The following is a 16,154-nucleotide window of genomic DNA, read 5'->3' as shown; positions in this document are numbered from 1 at the left end:
GGATATGGCCACATTGCTTCGGGACCTAGGAATCAAACTTGGAGGTGATTCTGATCCCCTGCCACATGAGGTTAGTTGGAAATATATATATATATATATATATATATATATATACATACACACACAAACATACATACTATATGTATATACACACACATCCATACATAGATATATAGATATCATACATACAAAAAGGCTAATGTAATTATGCTTGATTTTCCAACAAAAAAAGGCATAGGTAAATATGCAACTGAAGTCTTGCAATGCGTACAAGTTAATGGAATCACATATTAAATGGAACCTTCTAAGGGGTAGTAAAATTTTACTAACTAAACCTTCTAAATTGATGTGTCAACTTTTAAATACAGAAAAATAATTATAACAATAATAATAATTAAGAAACTTATTGATTATGTTGTTGACATGGTTAGGGCTATCCAGACCCGACTGGAGCCCGACAACCAGGTCAAACTGCTCGAACCGAAGGTCCAGTCGGTCAACGGCGGGTTCCCGTTCTCAAAAACCGACACCGGCGGGTCGAGTGGTGGGTTTGCATCTCCAAAACCGGAGCAACTCGAACCCGACTGGAGCTACAAAAATATCCAGCCAAATCTTGCAAAAACAAGTCAGATCCGGCGAGATCTCGACCAGATCTAGCGAGATCTTGACCAGATCCAACTAGATCTGGTGGGATTCAGCCAGATTAGGCCAAATCCCAGCAATTTCTAGCCAAAAAAATGCAGATTTCATAAAAAAAATCCAGTTTCCGATGAGATTTTTCCAGTTTCCGGTAATATTTTCTAGATTTCGGCTACTCATTTTTTTTAGATTTTGATGCCTTTTTAATTCTGGCAACCAACTTGGCCCTACCGACGCTAACCATCACTTGAAATCAAACCGACGATTTTTCCGGCTATCAGTTTCGGGTTCCTCCGCCCCTCCACTCGACACCGGCGAGTCAAGTCTAGGTTGGGTCTAAAATCGACCCGGCCCAACCCGTGGACAACCCTAGACATGGTCACCAATCACATTTATTATCATTTTAGTTTGTAAATCTTTAGTAGTAAAATTGATAGTACACTTTTATGTTGCAAAAAATAATTGAACTAGAATCCACTGTAAGTATCATAGGAGTCTATGCATTTTTCTACACCAATAGAACAAAAATGACTACAACACTTGTATAGGAATTTGGCGTATTTGAATTGTATGGGTTTGAGTTTGGTTTAATTCTCATTATATATGCCACAACTACAACTTATTACATAAAACTTTTTCTGTTCTTTAATATTAATTATTTCTTAATTTTAGGTGCAAACAGCTTACAAACAAGCCGTGTTAAAATTTCATCCAGACTGGGCATAAAAAACTAACATTCACCAGCAGGTTGAAGCTGAAGAAAAATTTAAGCTTACTTCCCAGACAAAGAGAAATTTTTAGCAACTTCATGTCACTGAATGCATGCTGATGGAATGGTTTTTATTTTGTTTAGGGGTTCTGAATTTTCTCTGGATATTTAGTTGTCTTTTGTTGTGTTTGTCTCAAATTACATGATTTTCTATCACATTGTCTTTGATGGAATGTTTTCCTCCCGAGCAAGCTCTCACCAAATTGGTGGGAAATGAGAATATATCTGAAGCAGTTGTAATTTTCTCTTCTTAGTCATGGAAATTATCGTACTAAATGGAATGCTTGTTTCTCCTTGTGGTGCCTATTGGTTATATTATTTAGCATGCATGAAACTTTAAAATTGAACCCCCTCCTCCTTTATTAGTGATGGAGAAATAACTATGTATACACCAAGGGTGCTATGTTTCTCTCTCATATAAAAGTGGAATTCATATACAAACTTGCGAGTCTATAAAAACCACACTCTTATGTGAAAGGAAGATATATAGTAATACATTTCAATGTATGTAATGAAAAATTTCACACCACCTAACATTAAGTTCGATTGCAACAAACCTAAAATAGTTACCACTGGCTAAACCAACAAATAATCTCACATATGTCAATCAACTAGTCATTTTACCTACAGCAAAAAGTCCTCTGCGCAGGCGTAAGTCTTCACCTTATCCTGCTATCACCCTTAGAATACAACAAAACATGGAAATAGCTTAGTTTGCTGAATTATATTACGAAAAGAAAACATTATCATATCATTAGATATGCTCCTTTGGTCACACATCCACTAACTAACTACTAATTATCTTCACAACCCTGCAAATGCATTCACTATTGGCTGATGTATTGGGATAAGAGGCTTTTGCAACAACAACAAATAAACTTTAGTTCAATAGTTTTTAGGTTGGCTATGAATCCTTAACAAACTAGTCAAGATCGGTCACATATATAAGGTCCAATAATTTTTACTACTTTTACGGAAGTTATATATTTACTATTATTTTGTCTCACTCCATTTTTGATATTTTGGGTTAGCGAGGCTTTTGTTGCTGGTAGAAAATTTTGATAACTGATTCTAAGTGGATAACCATGGAGAACATGTAATGGTGCACAAAGTATGACCCACCCAGTTACAATAATAACAGGCGGGATATTTTTGATAAGTAACAGCAGGTTGGATATTACCCATATGCAATATAGCTAGTAGCTACTAAAAGGTTTGCAAGCATAAAATTGGCTATTGAATTTTCTACATATTCTTTCTCAAGAAAGAATTTTCTACAAATCAATTTAAAATTGTTGGCTAAAGCACAAAAGCTTTGAGTTCATTCATCTCTTTTCTCAACAGTGCGAAAGAAATACATGTGATTTAACTGTTATGGGGCATGATGAAAAGAAAGCAATGAACATTGTTAAAGGCAGCAATACATAAATTCAGTTTGTACTGCCCAAGTAGTTATATATATAAAATGAATAAATTTAGAAAATTAAGTACACACGATGGAGCAAGATAGCTAAACAAATTATGGCACTTGAAATAACTAATTGTATCGTCAATGTCAATAGTCTCAACAAATTATAGACGAAGATCACGAGAAATTATAAGGTCCTCATGGTGGATATGTGACGTGGTCTACCATTCCACTTAAAAATTATCACTTGTTTAAAATTTCTGAGTTATTATTATTTTTTTTTTTATAACAAAAATTGATTACTGACTTAACAATTTTAAACAAGTGGGAGTTTTTTAGTGAAATGGTGGACAAGTGATGTGGTCCACCAGATGACAGTATAATTTCTCCAAGATCAGGCAATTCATCTAGTAGGAGGTTTCGGTATGGCTTGAATTTAGGAATTGGTGTTGGCCAGCATGGCAGCTCGAATGGGAACACCCTATCCAATTGATTGCCTGACCCCCAACGTGACCGCCAAAACAGTTCAAAGTTCTCATTCTTGATTTTGTAAGAAGATATGGCCGAGTCTGTCTTGTATTTGGTGTTGAAAATCGAAAAATACCATTCATTATCATCAACTGGACTGAAAGTTACTTCAAATTCAAATCCATGTTCGAACACTTGTGCTGGCAGATCAACAAGATCACTAAGATTATCAATCCTGTGCTCCAATTGCCATTCACCTTTGTAATAATCCCTAAGTGTCCAGACCCTCAAAATATCAACTTCCTCATACACAGATACCATTAGACACCCTTGACACACTCCAAAGCTAGAATCACATTCCATGTCAAAGTGCCTTTCATTAGGCAGATGAATGAAACCAAAGCAATCAGCATTATTGCACAGATCATATGAAATAAAGCCATACCTAGGGTCTAACCAATGCTGAATTCCATTGCATATTGTGGAAGAAGAAGAACAACGGTTAAAATCGAAAGTAAAAAAACGTTGGCACGACACGACTTTCTTAAACCATTGTCCTGTCTCTGATGAAAATATATTAACATTTATTAGATTACTATAATCCAATTCATGTTTGTTAATAAACACAACCTTGCACCAAGTATTACTTCCGAATTTGGCTCCCTCTTTGTCATAGTAATAATCAGACATAAACCCTACAAGGGTTTCATCACTCTCAGCCTTATACCAAGGGCAAAGACGAGGAAGTTGAAGCCATTGCCTTGTTTGAGGATTACATACGAAGAACATGTTCTTATCACCATTTGAGCATAAAACTAACCCATTACAAAACCCCAATAAACAAACAGGTTGTACAGGTAGGAACTTGAAAGAGAAACCTCTGGATTTGAATACTTTTTCCACAGAAATAACAAGAATGTCACGACGACGTTCTTTGTAATATTTAATGTGATGAAGCCAACCATCTTTCTTGGGCCGTTTGCTTTGTGAAATCAAAGAGAAGTGTGAGAGCGAGTTGTGTGGTTTATAGTTTATGTACCAGTTTATGAAGTCAGGACTGGAAATCAAAGATCGCCAATGCTTGGACACACACTTGCATTGATGAACACGCTTCAAAGAAAGCCTACAGAGTATTTCAACCAACACTTCTTCTATGAGGTTGTCAATGTGACAAACCTCGGCAAGCCTAGTGCCATCATGGCCTTCCTGAATTATCTGGCTATCCAACTCCAAGGCATCCGTGGAGGACAAGGACGGCTTTTAGTTTTAGGGTTTTTTTTTTTTTTTTTTTTTTTTTTTTTTGGCTTCTAGGGTTTTATTATCACAGGCCTTGTTTGTTAGTTTGTTTCTATTTACTATAGGATTTAATTCTTTAGAGGGGTTATATATTTATTATTCCAATTTATTAGGAGAATTATGGTGTATTATTAAAAAAAAAAAAAGAGTATAATTTTTTAAATGCTCTATAGAATATATTCATGAAAAATATTTTTGAGAAATTTCTTCTCGAATTCTTCTGCCTATTTGGTTTTGCTTTCTTTTCCTTGTTGGGTTTTGCTTAATTGTTGTCTTGGTGTGCGTCAATTTCTAACCTTGAATAAAAGAATTTTTTTTTTCTTTTTATAGGATTTTTTTTTTTTTTTGAGTCAAAAGTTTTGTTACTTTTGTATCTCTCTTTATTTATTTCCTGGGTAAAGAGTTAGCGACCTAGCATGTTTTTTGTTGGAAACTTCTAGTTTTTTCATATAATGAATGTTGCCTTTGAGTTTGAAAAAAAATGGTGCGGGGGTTTGTGAAGTGAGTCCAAATTTTCTGTCTTACATTTTCTGTTCCACTTTATACTTCATAAATAAAAACTTGTCACATGTTTATCCATTTAATTAAATACTAATTTTCTGTTATTTCTTATTTAAGTTTCCTAAATTAAATAAAAAAATTAAAAGAGAAAAAAAAAGATTTATATATAATAATTTAAAATTTTATATTTATTTACCTTTAAAAAAAATTTTAGGAACCCCCTGAATTTTTTTATGTCAATAAAATTAAATTTTGGTTCATAATTTGAGTAACTTAACATTATATTGGAGTCTTTCAACTGATGATGGCAGAACAGGTTTGATAGGTTCGCAGTGGACAAAGGTGTAATGCCTTTGGGCTACACTTTGTTTTGGTCCTTTCCCTGGGCACTTGTTTTAATGGTTTATTGTTCCCCTGTTTCCAATGAAAAAAAGAAAAGAAAAACAAAATTTGAGCTTAATGCCCATTCTTTTACTTGTATTCTATTTCGTTTCAATAAAGTTTTCTATCGTTTTGAGTTCATAAAAAAAAAATATATATATATATATATATATATATTTTGGAGTCTTTCAAGCAAAAATAAAAAACTCAAAAAAAAATTGAACTAAAATTTGAAAAAAAAAAAAATATATATATATATATATATATAATGAAACCACTACAGATTGGGCAGTGGTTTGATTTCTTCGACTCAACACACTGTCCAATACAACACAATTTTCTACCTTTTATTATATTTTCTCACCAGACATATAGTACTTACTTCTCATTTTTAATTTTTTTTTTATTTATTCTTAACCACACACGTCTTTTGTCTTCTTGATTTTTACACTTCATACTTTTAAATTTTATCACATCTTCATCTACACTTTTACATCTACATTTTGCCTTCCTCCTTGTTCGTCTGTGTCTTCTACCAATACTAGTGTGGCATTGCCTCTTCTTAAGTTTTGAGTTTTAAATTTCTCAATACGACTTTTTTTTTAGCTGTACAGGTACCTTTGTTCATTTCATTTCATTTTTTTTTTTCCTTTTGAGGTTTTTTGGTTTACAGAATGCAAATTTGTTCTGGTTTTAAGAAAAATTTTTTTTTTTTTTTAGCACAAACTTCATGCCAGCCGAATTTTGAATTTCGGCTATTATTTACTGAAACACCCGAAATAGACCGGAATGATCCAAAAATTTTTCTGAAGTGGAATAGGGTGGGTTACTGTTCTGGTTTGTTTACCGGCACGGTATTTTCTGGCCGGAATGGAATGAAATTAATAACATTGAATCAAACCTAATTACCTAAAAGCTAAAAAAAAAATAAATAAATAAATAAGATTGTGTAATTTATGCTTCCTAAGTAACACTTTGAACAAAATTCCTAGAGTCGTCACTGCTACCGTCAACCTTTGCTGATGACACTAGGAAAAGATCGCTAAAGTCATTAATAGCGCCAGTCACAACCATATTCCACACAAGTCACAGCCATACACCGCCACCAAATACACACCATGCCACCTTGTCTTCAGATCCATAAGTGGGTATTAGTTTACCTGTTTAGTTCTGGTGAAAACTGAGGAGAGGAAACAAAATAAAGTGCTATTTTAGATTACCGTTGAGAGGCATTATTGCATTGAGAAAATTTAGATGCCGTGACTTAATTCTTGTACTTGACTTTCAAAGACCGATTTTGGTTAGAAATTATAGTCCGATTGCTTGAAATTGTTTTGTTATTGGGGATTTTGATAAATATAGAGGTGGGAATAAGATAATTGGGTTTAATTTATGCTCAAAAGTTATGAGAAGTTGTTTGAAGATGGGCCAAATTGAAAATCTCTAGCTTCGGTGTTGTTTAGTATATAACCATTAAATATGTGTGATATACTGATATGGCTTTGGTTATTTGGAGATCTTCATGTAATCTTCTTCTTCTTCTTTTCAATGTACCACAAATTGGACTGGGTGAATTTGGTAGTGGTGTTTGGCCATTGATTATGTCGGCAATTCGGTGCTGCCCAGTGGGAATGTGTATGGTTATTTATTTATTTTAGGAAATTTTTATAAGAGAAGGCAGAAAATTAGTATTAACTCAAATAGATGGAGTGTAAAGTAGAGTAGGAAAAGTGGGATAGAAGATTTGAACTCATTTAAAAAATATGATTGTTTAATAAAACCTAAGTAATAAAAATAAGTTTTCTCAAAAAAAAAAAAAACTAATAAAAATATTAATTAATTCACTCATATGTTATTGAAGCAACATCATCCACCAAGTGGGTATAATAGAGTATATGAAGGTACATCATCTTATAGTGTGATCACTAATCACAACCCTGCGCCAGCACATGTTAATCTTCTGAATAATAAAATTTCCGACTCCCTATTAATCTATTATATATCATATATTATTCAGGACCAAACGTTTTTACAGTGGCTAAACCAGTTATACGCAGTGCTCTAGGACTAGGAAGACAGTGATGTGATACTCCCTCTTTCTACATATAATAAGTTCCATTAACTAATTAAATTCATATCAAAATTATTTATTTATCTGAGAGAGGGGGAAAAAAAAGTACCAAGACACTATAGACTGAGAAATTGAGAATACAGAATAATAAATTTTCCTATTAATTAGTTCAGTCTGGCCTAAAGCAAATTCTCAGTGACTTCTCTGAGCTAGGGAGTGGGGACGAATTACGACCTTATAAGACGACAACTCTGCATGCGCAGAATAGATAGGCCTGTTGACTATAGGGAAAAACAAAAACACAAACTTTGAGAATTATTGGTGCTAGAACTTTCTTTTGCCTAAATAGCATCAGCTCACTCTTGGGGTGTGATTTGTGAATGCAATGATGGCATCTTCTACACCAAGCTCCATAGAGCACACCATGATGGCTGCCTCAGAACGACTACAAGTAGCCAGTAATATTACAAAGGTTTGGTTCCTTTTTTTTCTTTTCTTTTTTTACTTCAAATCTTATCCTATATTTTGTTCTTCTGGTCCTTTAGTTAGCACCCTTTTAATTTGTTACTTTCTATATCCCACAAACACTATATTTTTTAAAAATGATTTTAATAGTTCATATGCTAGTCTATATAAGAACATGTCCTATAAATTATTGCATGTAGTACATACTAATGTAGTTGGTATATGTGTCTGATTATCAAGAAAAAAAATAAATGCATCAATCAATTTTTTGGTTCTAGTCATTTCCTCATAATAAAACTGAATAGAAGAATTATTTATCACTAGTAGAGTAGGATGCAGAATGGAGTATACATAACGATCAAGACTAGTCTGTTGAGAATCTATAGTTAACCTTCAATTTGAGATTGAGGCTTTGTTGTTGTAAAGTAGGAAGTGAATAATCTAATATTTGTTCAAGAATTTAGGGTTACTTTTTCTTTTTTCCATTTTTAGTCATTGACTCAAGTAATTATAGTTGCTATATATCGTGGACAGTTTAAGACTGGCCTTTGTCAGCTATCTGTTACATCAGAGAAGAATCAGAATCTGGCTTGTGCTCATAATTCGATTAAAGCTGCTGTAGAGTGCGGCGCAAGGCTTGTTGTTTTACCTGTGAGTTGCCCAGCTACCCATGTGATATATAGTTGCAATAGGCAATAGCAATGTGGTTTGAAATAATAGTCTGTTAGAAGTCATTGTAAATTAGCATGATTCTTGTTTATTTGCTTATTTTCAATGAAGGAAATGTGGAACTGTCCTTATTCAAATGATTACTTTGCAAAATTGGCTGAGGATTTTGAGAATGAGGATGCCTCACCAACGTTTTCCATGTTATCTGAAGCTGCTTGTTCTCATGGAATCACAATTGTTGGTGGATCTGTGCCTGAATCCGGTGATGGCCAATTGTATAATACTAGCTGTGTATTTGGACCTGATGGAAAACTCAAGGCAGAGCATAGAAAAGTGAGCACATGCACATATCTATTTTCATTAAGATTCTAGAGCATATGTTACATGGATAGGAAAATTTGAACCATATCACATTTAGAATTTGTTTCAAATTCAATTGTGTTCTTTGCAGATTCATTTGTTTGATATTGAAATTCCAGGAGCTATTACATTCAAGGAATCTGACTTCTTTGCTGCAGGAGATAAACCAACCATTGTGGACACAGGTATATATGATCTAGACTCAAACCTAAAATATCACTAGCATTTTTTGTGATCAGACTATATTTTAGAATACGTACCTTCTGTGCCTACTAAGCTAAAGTGGATGTGGTTTAGTAAGATGTCATTAGGTGCCATGATTAGAGGCTCATTTGACACTAGGAGTAGTTCTATGGAACATAATTGCTGACATTGGAGCTATATTACTTTTGTCTGGGTCCCTCACTGGCACTACTTTATCATGCATCACTCAAACAAGCCACATTAGCGGTTATGAACAAAATTGTTAAAAATAGTGTCCTTAAGAATTATGTGACAATATCTTCTCAAAAAAAAAAAAAAAAAACCCTTATGTGACAATACTTGTGAGAGTTAATGATATAACATTAATCTATTATTTAGTTTAAATGGTTGATGAGCAATTTTTCAAATAGACTTGGCCACTGATAAGCAATTGTTCAATGCAGATGTTGGCCGTATTGGAATAGGAATTTGTCATGATATACGCTTCCCTGAGCTTGCTGCATTATATAGAGAAAAAGGTTCTCCATTTTTTTGAAATAATAGTGGTCTTTAGTTCACCATGCATATGATATGTATGACAGATTTATTAAGTGTAAATACCTGCAGATGCTCGTATAATATGCTATCCTGGGGCCTTCAACATTAGCACTGGTGAATTGTTATGGGAAGTGATGCAAAGAGCAAGGTAAGAATCAATAAATCTATTGGCCAAATGTTTTTCACAATCGTCAAAGTGGCAATGTGGCATTGTATGATTGGTGTATTTAATGTGGATGATGTTGTTCTAATCATATCTTGGCACATCAGCAATTGTGAAAAAAACTTGTGAAAATGTTTTTGCTTCTAACATTACTTGGTAAGAACTAAGAACCTATAGGCTTCTTCTGCTCAAACATTTTTCCCCCTGAATTGAGTATTTATAAAAACCAATCATAGCAACAATACTTATCTCACTAACACATTATTTCTAAACTTTCAGAGCAGCAGATAACCAGGTACTGAAAAATCTGTAGCACCTCAAAGTTTTCTGTTATAGGCATAATGCAATTTCGCTATGAGCCTTTTTTTGTTATGGTGGCAGTTGTTTGTAGCTACTTGCTCACCCTCTCGAGATTCTAGTGGTAGCTATGCAATATGGGGCCACTCTACCCTTGTTGGGCCGGTATCAAAGTTTGGATTTTTTTTTTTTTTTTTGGCTGGGTTATTGAAGTTTGGACTTAATCATTTCAATTTCTTCCTAGATAAAAGGTTTAACATTTAGATTTTTTTTAATGGTGATTAATAAGCAGTCTGGGGAGATAATTGCAACCTCAGGGCATGAAGAGACAGTGGTAGTTGCCGTGATTGATTATTCCAAAATTGAACTCCAAAGTAGTGTTCTAGTCTGAAACTTAAAGTTCATTTATGTTATATTATGTCCAAATTTTCTCATAAAGTTTTGGAAATATGCAGGAAAGGCCTTCCACTTGACAAGCAAAAGAGGGCAGATATTTACCTGTCTAGATGGACATGAAGGACAAAAGCCTTGAAAGGGTGAACCTTATGACAACATTCAGCATTCATTTCCAAAACACTCCATTTAGTGTCTCTAAATTTGTCTTGGATTGGATGTAATACTCATGATAATTATTGGAATTTGCTCTTTGAAGGTGCTCGTACGTTTGTTAAAGACCTTTTTTCTTTATTTTTTTTTAAAGAAGTCTTCTTTGTGTGATAATCATAGTTGCTATTTGCTAGTAAGCAACTCCCTCTCCATTACCTTTGTAGTTATGAATAATTAATCTTTAAAAGATTGGTAAGTGTCTTTTACCAAAAGCAATTGATAGTAAGCTCAACTCCACGTTTTAGATTGAAGACAAGTATTTTGGCCTTAAAACAGAAACTCTTGTTGTAATACATAGATTTAGTAACGCCATAGTTGCAGAGGCATTAATAAAATAGTTGTACAGGAAATTATGTGCTTTTTGCAAATACAATGAATAAATGATGCAGAGAGATTGAGACAGGTAATGAGTGAAAAAAGAATGAGAAAATATCATGGATGGAGCTGGATTTAAAACATTTTGATGAATATCTGTTGTGTTTCTTTTCCCTTATAGCTGAGGAAGGCGCAATTTACTGTAACTGTAAACTAATATTTTATACAAGGAGTTAGAACCCTTCAAAATAGATTATAACTGTCATATAATTTAGCTCTTTACAGTGACCCCAGCAAATTCAACCCACCCATTGTGTGATAATGTGACAGGCTTTTTTGTTCCAATGAACCCACAAATCACAATCTCAATTTTGAGAAATGAATTATTAAATATCATGTGCTGCAAGAACACTTATTCATCGTTAGTTGTAAAGTCACACTCCTGAAAATTTGTTTCTGTTTGATGCACAAAGAGTAGCCTTGCTAACAACAGGGAATAAGGTCTTCTGGAAAATCAATGCAGCATAACAAACAAAGGTGCCAGCTAACTCAACTGATGATGCTTGTATGGCTCACTTTCAATCAGCTAGAATCTAAGAGGCTTATGGCGCATGGATAACAATTGTGGAAAAGAGAATCTAGAATATGATGATGCTTGTATGGCTCACTTTCAATCCATAATAATTTCATTATAGGAAACAGCATCAGGTACAGCTTATTAGCCTTTGCACAAACTTACAGATAACATGTTTTCATGCCTAGAATGCAAGCTGTTAGTATTTTCCCATAGGATCTGAAAACCACAAGGCAAACTTACAAATTTCTAAAAGGAGTTTAACGTTATTTTTTTTTTTTTTAAATGCAACGTAGGATTCTCATTTCCATAAGAAACTCTAAAAGCAATACAAAATCTGCTAGAATAAGTTTGGCATTACAATCAATCAGTATATTCTAAAGGACAGCTTTTTGAAGAACAACTCAAATTACAACACGAGCCAATAGATCTATCTATCTTAAAGTATATCTTCCATGCCACTTCATTCAAAAACCACAGGTCTGCATTGTAGCACTTGTCAATGGAATTATGTCTTCAACGGAGCCTTTTTCTCCCTATCAGATATTCAAGCAGGCACTGTTGAATGCAACTTGAACCAACCTCGTCCTTCCCCTTCCCTATCCTGGAGAATGCAAAAGCAATGTTTAATTTTAGGACCTTTTTTTTTGTTTGGGGGGGGGGGGGGGGGGAGGTGGGTGTTGAGGTTGCAAGGAGTTTCTATCAAAGAAGTTTCCTGTTCAAGTATAACGACAAAGCAGCCATGTATAGTTGTCAAGTAAATACACTTTCAATCAGACTATTAAACAAGGAAATAATTGTCTGCACCTTTTTCTTAACAATCTGAACCACATGCTCATCTTGAAGTAAATGACTAAGGCCCAATGCTGCGGGTAGTGCCTGGCACTTATACCCCATACTAGCACATATTTCACCTCCTTCACCAAACTTCTAGGTATGTGATTACAGAAGTCTTCAACAGTGCAGCCACCTCTATCCTGAAATCAAATACCGAGAGTATTGAAATAAGAAAAGGGAAGAAAACTGGAAACTTCCATGCATAAATAAAGCTGCCTATTGAAAGATAGCTGGACAGACATAAAGGCATGCAACATACAGCAGAAAGAACTACAGGATCTGAGAAATCAGGTTGCTGGCCTTGTGGCTTTGTAGAAACTCTTACAAGCGCCATCTCTTCCCACATTTTTGCTAGTAGTCTGTCGAAGTTCAGCAGTTTAAGCAACATGAGCCATATAAGTTACAAAACCATTCACATCGAATGAAAATCTGTACAAAATATAATACTTCAACAAGGAGTTATATGATATGTTTGGATGCATAATTAGATGAGTGGTAACATATTTTTTGCATAAAATGCACAATGAGAAAATACATTTTACAAGAAGAAACCGCATTAAACCACAGAACCATCTCTGTTTGCTTCAAAACACATTGGAACTGAGATGGGTCACTCCAAGCCCCAAATATTAAATTCCACAATCAAAGTTGGTAAAGATTAGAAATGTAAAATCTACCTTCAGATTGCAACTAATGACAACTGAATTAGGTTGCCGAGCTAAGTTGTCAACATCATCAATGCCGATAACATCTATCTTGTTGTAAACATATATACACTTCATGTATTTCCAATTTCCCTCAATAACATCTATAAGATCATCAACTGTGGCATCCTCACGAAATAGCAACTGCAACAAAATTGCCAACAACTAAGTATACGTTTTATGGGGTCGCTTGTAGGTAGTAGAGAGAGTAATATAGAAGAGAAACTATAAACAGCAACAACCCAACAAATAAGCTTTAGTCCCAATTTTTTGGGGCTGGCCAGAAGGGAAACTATCAACCATACTAAAATGTTGCACATTGTGCAGAGTGTAAATACAACTCATCAAGATGGTTGCTCTTAATCCAATTTTGTGTCTTTGTGCTGTATTTGCCAGTTATATATTTCCTTCTTAAAGTTTAGCAAGACATGACTTAAAAAGTTTCCAACATTGCTCGTTTACTAACTATTATGTTTTTCCCCATCTGCTAAATGATGGCAAATCAAGGATGAGAAAAATATGAACTTGAAAGAGCAACTTCGTGTTGAATAAGGAAGGAGCTTGATAAATTGAAAACAGCGGATATGGCCTCATTGCTTTGTGGCTTAGGAATCGAACTTACATTTTTTATAGACAATTTTTAAAAAAATATTTCTTCTTCTTCATTGATTTCATTTTTCAGTTATAAACAATCAAAAATAGAATTCTAAAAACACAAATATTCATCAATCTAAGGTAAAAATTGCAAGGAGGTGACTCAGATCCCCTGCCACATGAGGTTAGTTGGAAATATATACATACATACATACATAGATATATAGATATCATACATACAAAAAGGCTTATGTAAATATGCTTGATTTTCCAAGAAAAAACAAGCATATGTAAATTTGCAAGCTGAAGTCTTGCAATGCATACAAGTTAATGGAATCACATATTTAATGGAACCCTCTAAGGGTAGTAAATTTTACTAAAAAACCTTCTAAATTGATGTGTCAACTTTTAAATACATAACAATAATAATAATAATAATAATAATAATCATCATCATCATCATCAAGAAACTTATTGATTATTTTGTTGATGTAGTCACCAGTCACATTTATTATCATGTTAGTTTATAAATCTTTTGTAGTAAAATTGATAGTACACTTTTATGTTGCAAAAATAATTGAACTAGAATAATCCACAGTTAGTAGTTAGTACCATACGAGTCTTCATTTTTCTACACCAATAGAACAAAAATGACTACAACACTTGTATAGGAATTTGTTACAAACCCAATTGAGTTTGTTGGTTACTTCGAGGGAACCAAGACCTCTAATTGATAAATGGACTTATTTTGAGGGAGTCCAGACCTCCAATGTGAATACTCACTCAATAATAATATATTCTTAGCTTCTTTTATTAATCAACATCAAGCTATATAAATAGATGGCTTTACAAGATAAAGTTAACATTTAATTTATTATTCTTTAAAAAAAAAAAAAAACATAATCTTTGTCTACTACAAGTAGATAAGATTTATTCCAATACTAAGCTAACAATTTATCTTATTCATTATTTGATTACCGAATTCCTAATAACAAAAATAAAATCTTAAACAATAAAATTAAATAAAAACAAAGCACCTAACAGAATTTGGCGTATTTGAATTGTTTGGGTTTGAGTTTGGTTAAATTCTCATTATATGAAGTTACTAAGGAAGTGGTAAATATGCCACAGCTACACCTTATTAATCATTTCTTGATTTCAGGTGCAAACAGCTTACAAACAAGCCATGTTAAAATTTCATCCAGACCATGCATCAAAAACTGACATTCGCTAGCAGGAAGCTGAAGAAAAATTGAAGCTTATTTCTCATACGAACAGAAATTTTTAGCAACTTCATGTCACTAAATGCATGCTAATGGAATGGTTTTTATTTTGTTTAGGAATTCTGAATTTTCTCTGGATATATTGTTGTCTTTTTTTCGTGTTTTTGTCTCAGAGTTTATGATTTTCTGTCACATTGTATCTAATGGATTGTTTTTCCCCTTGAGCAAGAGCTCTCACCAATTGGTGGCAAATGAGTATATTTCTGAAGCAGCTGTAATTTTCTCTTCTTTGTCAAGGTAATTATCTTACTATATGGAATGTTTGTTTCTCCTTGTGGTGCCTATTGCTTAGATTAGCATGCATGAAACTTCAAAATTGAACCCCCTCCCCCTTTAGCGACGGAGAAATAAATATGTACACCTAGTGTGCTATGTTTCACTCTCATATAAAAGCGGAATTCATATACAGATTTACAAGTACATAGAAATCACAGTCTTATATGAGAGGAAGATATATAATATATTTCATTGCATGTACGGAATAATTTTACACATCCTAAATTTACAATATTCCTCATCCATAATTGCCTTATAACATTAGGTTTGATTGCAACAAATTTAAAATAGTTCATCACTGGCAGGGTCAGCCCTAGACATTTTGGGGCCTAAGGCGAGAACTAAAATGGGGCATTTTTTTTTAAATATTTATGTACTAATTAAATTAATATTTATTTAATATTTTTATATTATAATATATTTCATTTAAAATATATTTTTCTTGCCTTTCGAGATGAAAAATTGACTAATTAAATTTTGTATTCAAGTTCTTCTAAAATCTCATTTTCAATCGATAATATAGTTAATTCACTCAACCTTTCTTGGGACATTGTTGATCTTAGATATGATCTTAATTTTAATTTTGGTGGTGGGTTTCGTTCACAACAATCTTCCTTTCATGGACAATGGTGGCTGGCTAGGTTTTGTTTTTTTTTAATCTGATTTGGGTGGGGGTGGTTTGCTTCGATAGTTTGTGTGAGTAGTGGATGGGTTTATTGTTTTGGATTTGTGGTGGG

At 33.6% G+C, this 16,154-nt stretch overlaps 1 protein-coding gene across 3 annotated transcripts in view; it reads left to right on the top strand.

The window, feature by feature from the left end:
• The window catches only part of LOC126724976 (omega-amidase, chloroplastic-like), a 64,220-nt gene that overhangs the window by 17,426 nt on the left and 30,640 nt on the right, over positions 1 to 16,154 (top strand). The window contains exons 1-10 of one of the 3 annotated variants that reach the window (XM_050429435.1): positions 7,612 to 8,005; positions 8,533 to 8,649; positions 8,779 to 9,000; positions 9,119 to 9,212; positions 9,675 to 9,749; positions 9,838 to 9,916; positions 10,211 to 10,226; positions 10,313 to 10,393; positions 10,521 to 10,602; positions 10,684 to 10,726. The exons of 1 other annotated variant lie outside the window; for it this stretch is intronic. In XM_050429435.1, coding sequence (XP_050285392.1) covers positions 7,919 to 8,005; positions 8,533 to 8,649; positions 8,779 to 9,000; positions 9,119 to 9,212; positions 9,675 to 9,749; positions 9,838 to 9,916; positions 10,211 to 10,226; positions 10,313 to 10,393; positions 10,521 to 10,602; positions 10,684 to 10,726 — 896 coding nt within the window. In that variant the 5' untranslated portion in view covers positions 7,612 to 7,918. Of the gene's footprint in view, positions 1 to 7,611; positions 8,006 to 8,532; positions 8,650 to 8,778; positions 9,001 to 9,118; positions 9,213 to 9,674; positions 9,750 to 9,837; positions 9,917 to 10,210; positions 10,227 to 10,312; positions 10,394 to 10,520; positions 10,603 to 10,683; positions 10,886 to 16,154 lie in introns of those variants that run through there. One more of the 3 variants, XM_050429438.1, reaches the window with a different exon arrangement.

The sequence above is a fragment of the Quercus robur genome, chromosome 5, assembly GCF_932294415.1.
Source record: "Quercus robur chromosome 5, dhQueRobu3.1, whole genome shotgun sequence".
NCBI classification, from domain to species: domain Eukaryota; kingdom Viridiplantae; phylum Streptophyta; class Magnoliopsida; order Fagales; family Fagaceae; genus Quercus; species Quercus robur.
Note: the sequence above shows the minus strand (reverse complement) of the source record. Positions and strands in the feature narration are given on the sequence as shown.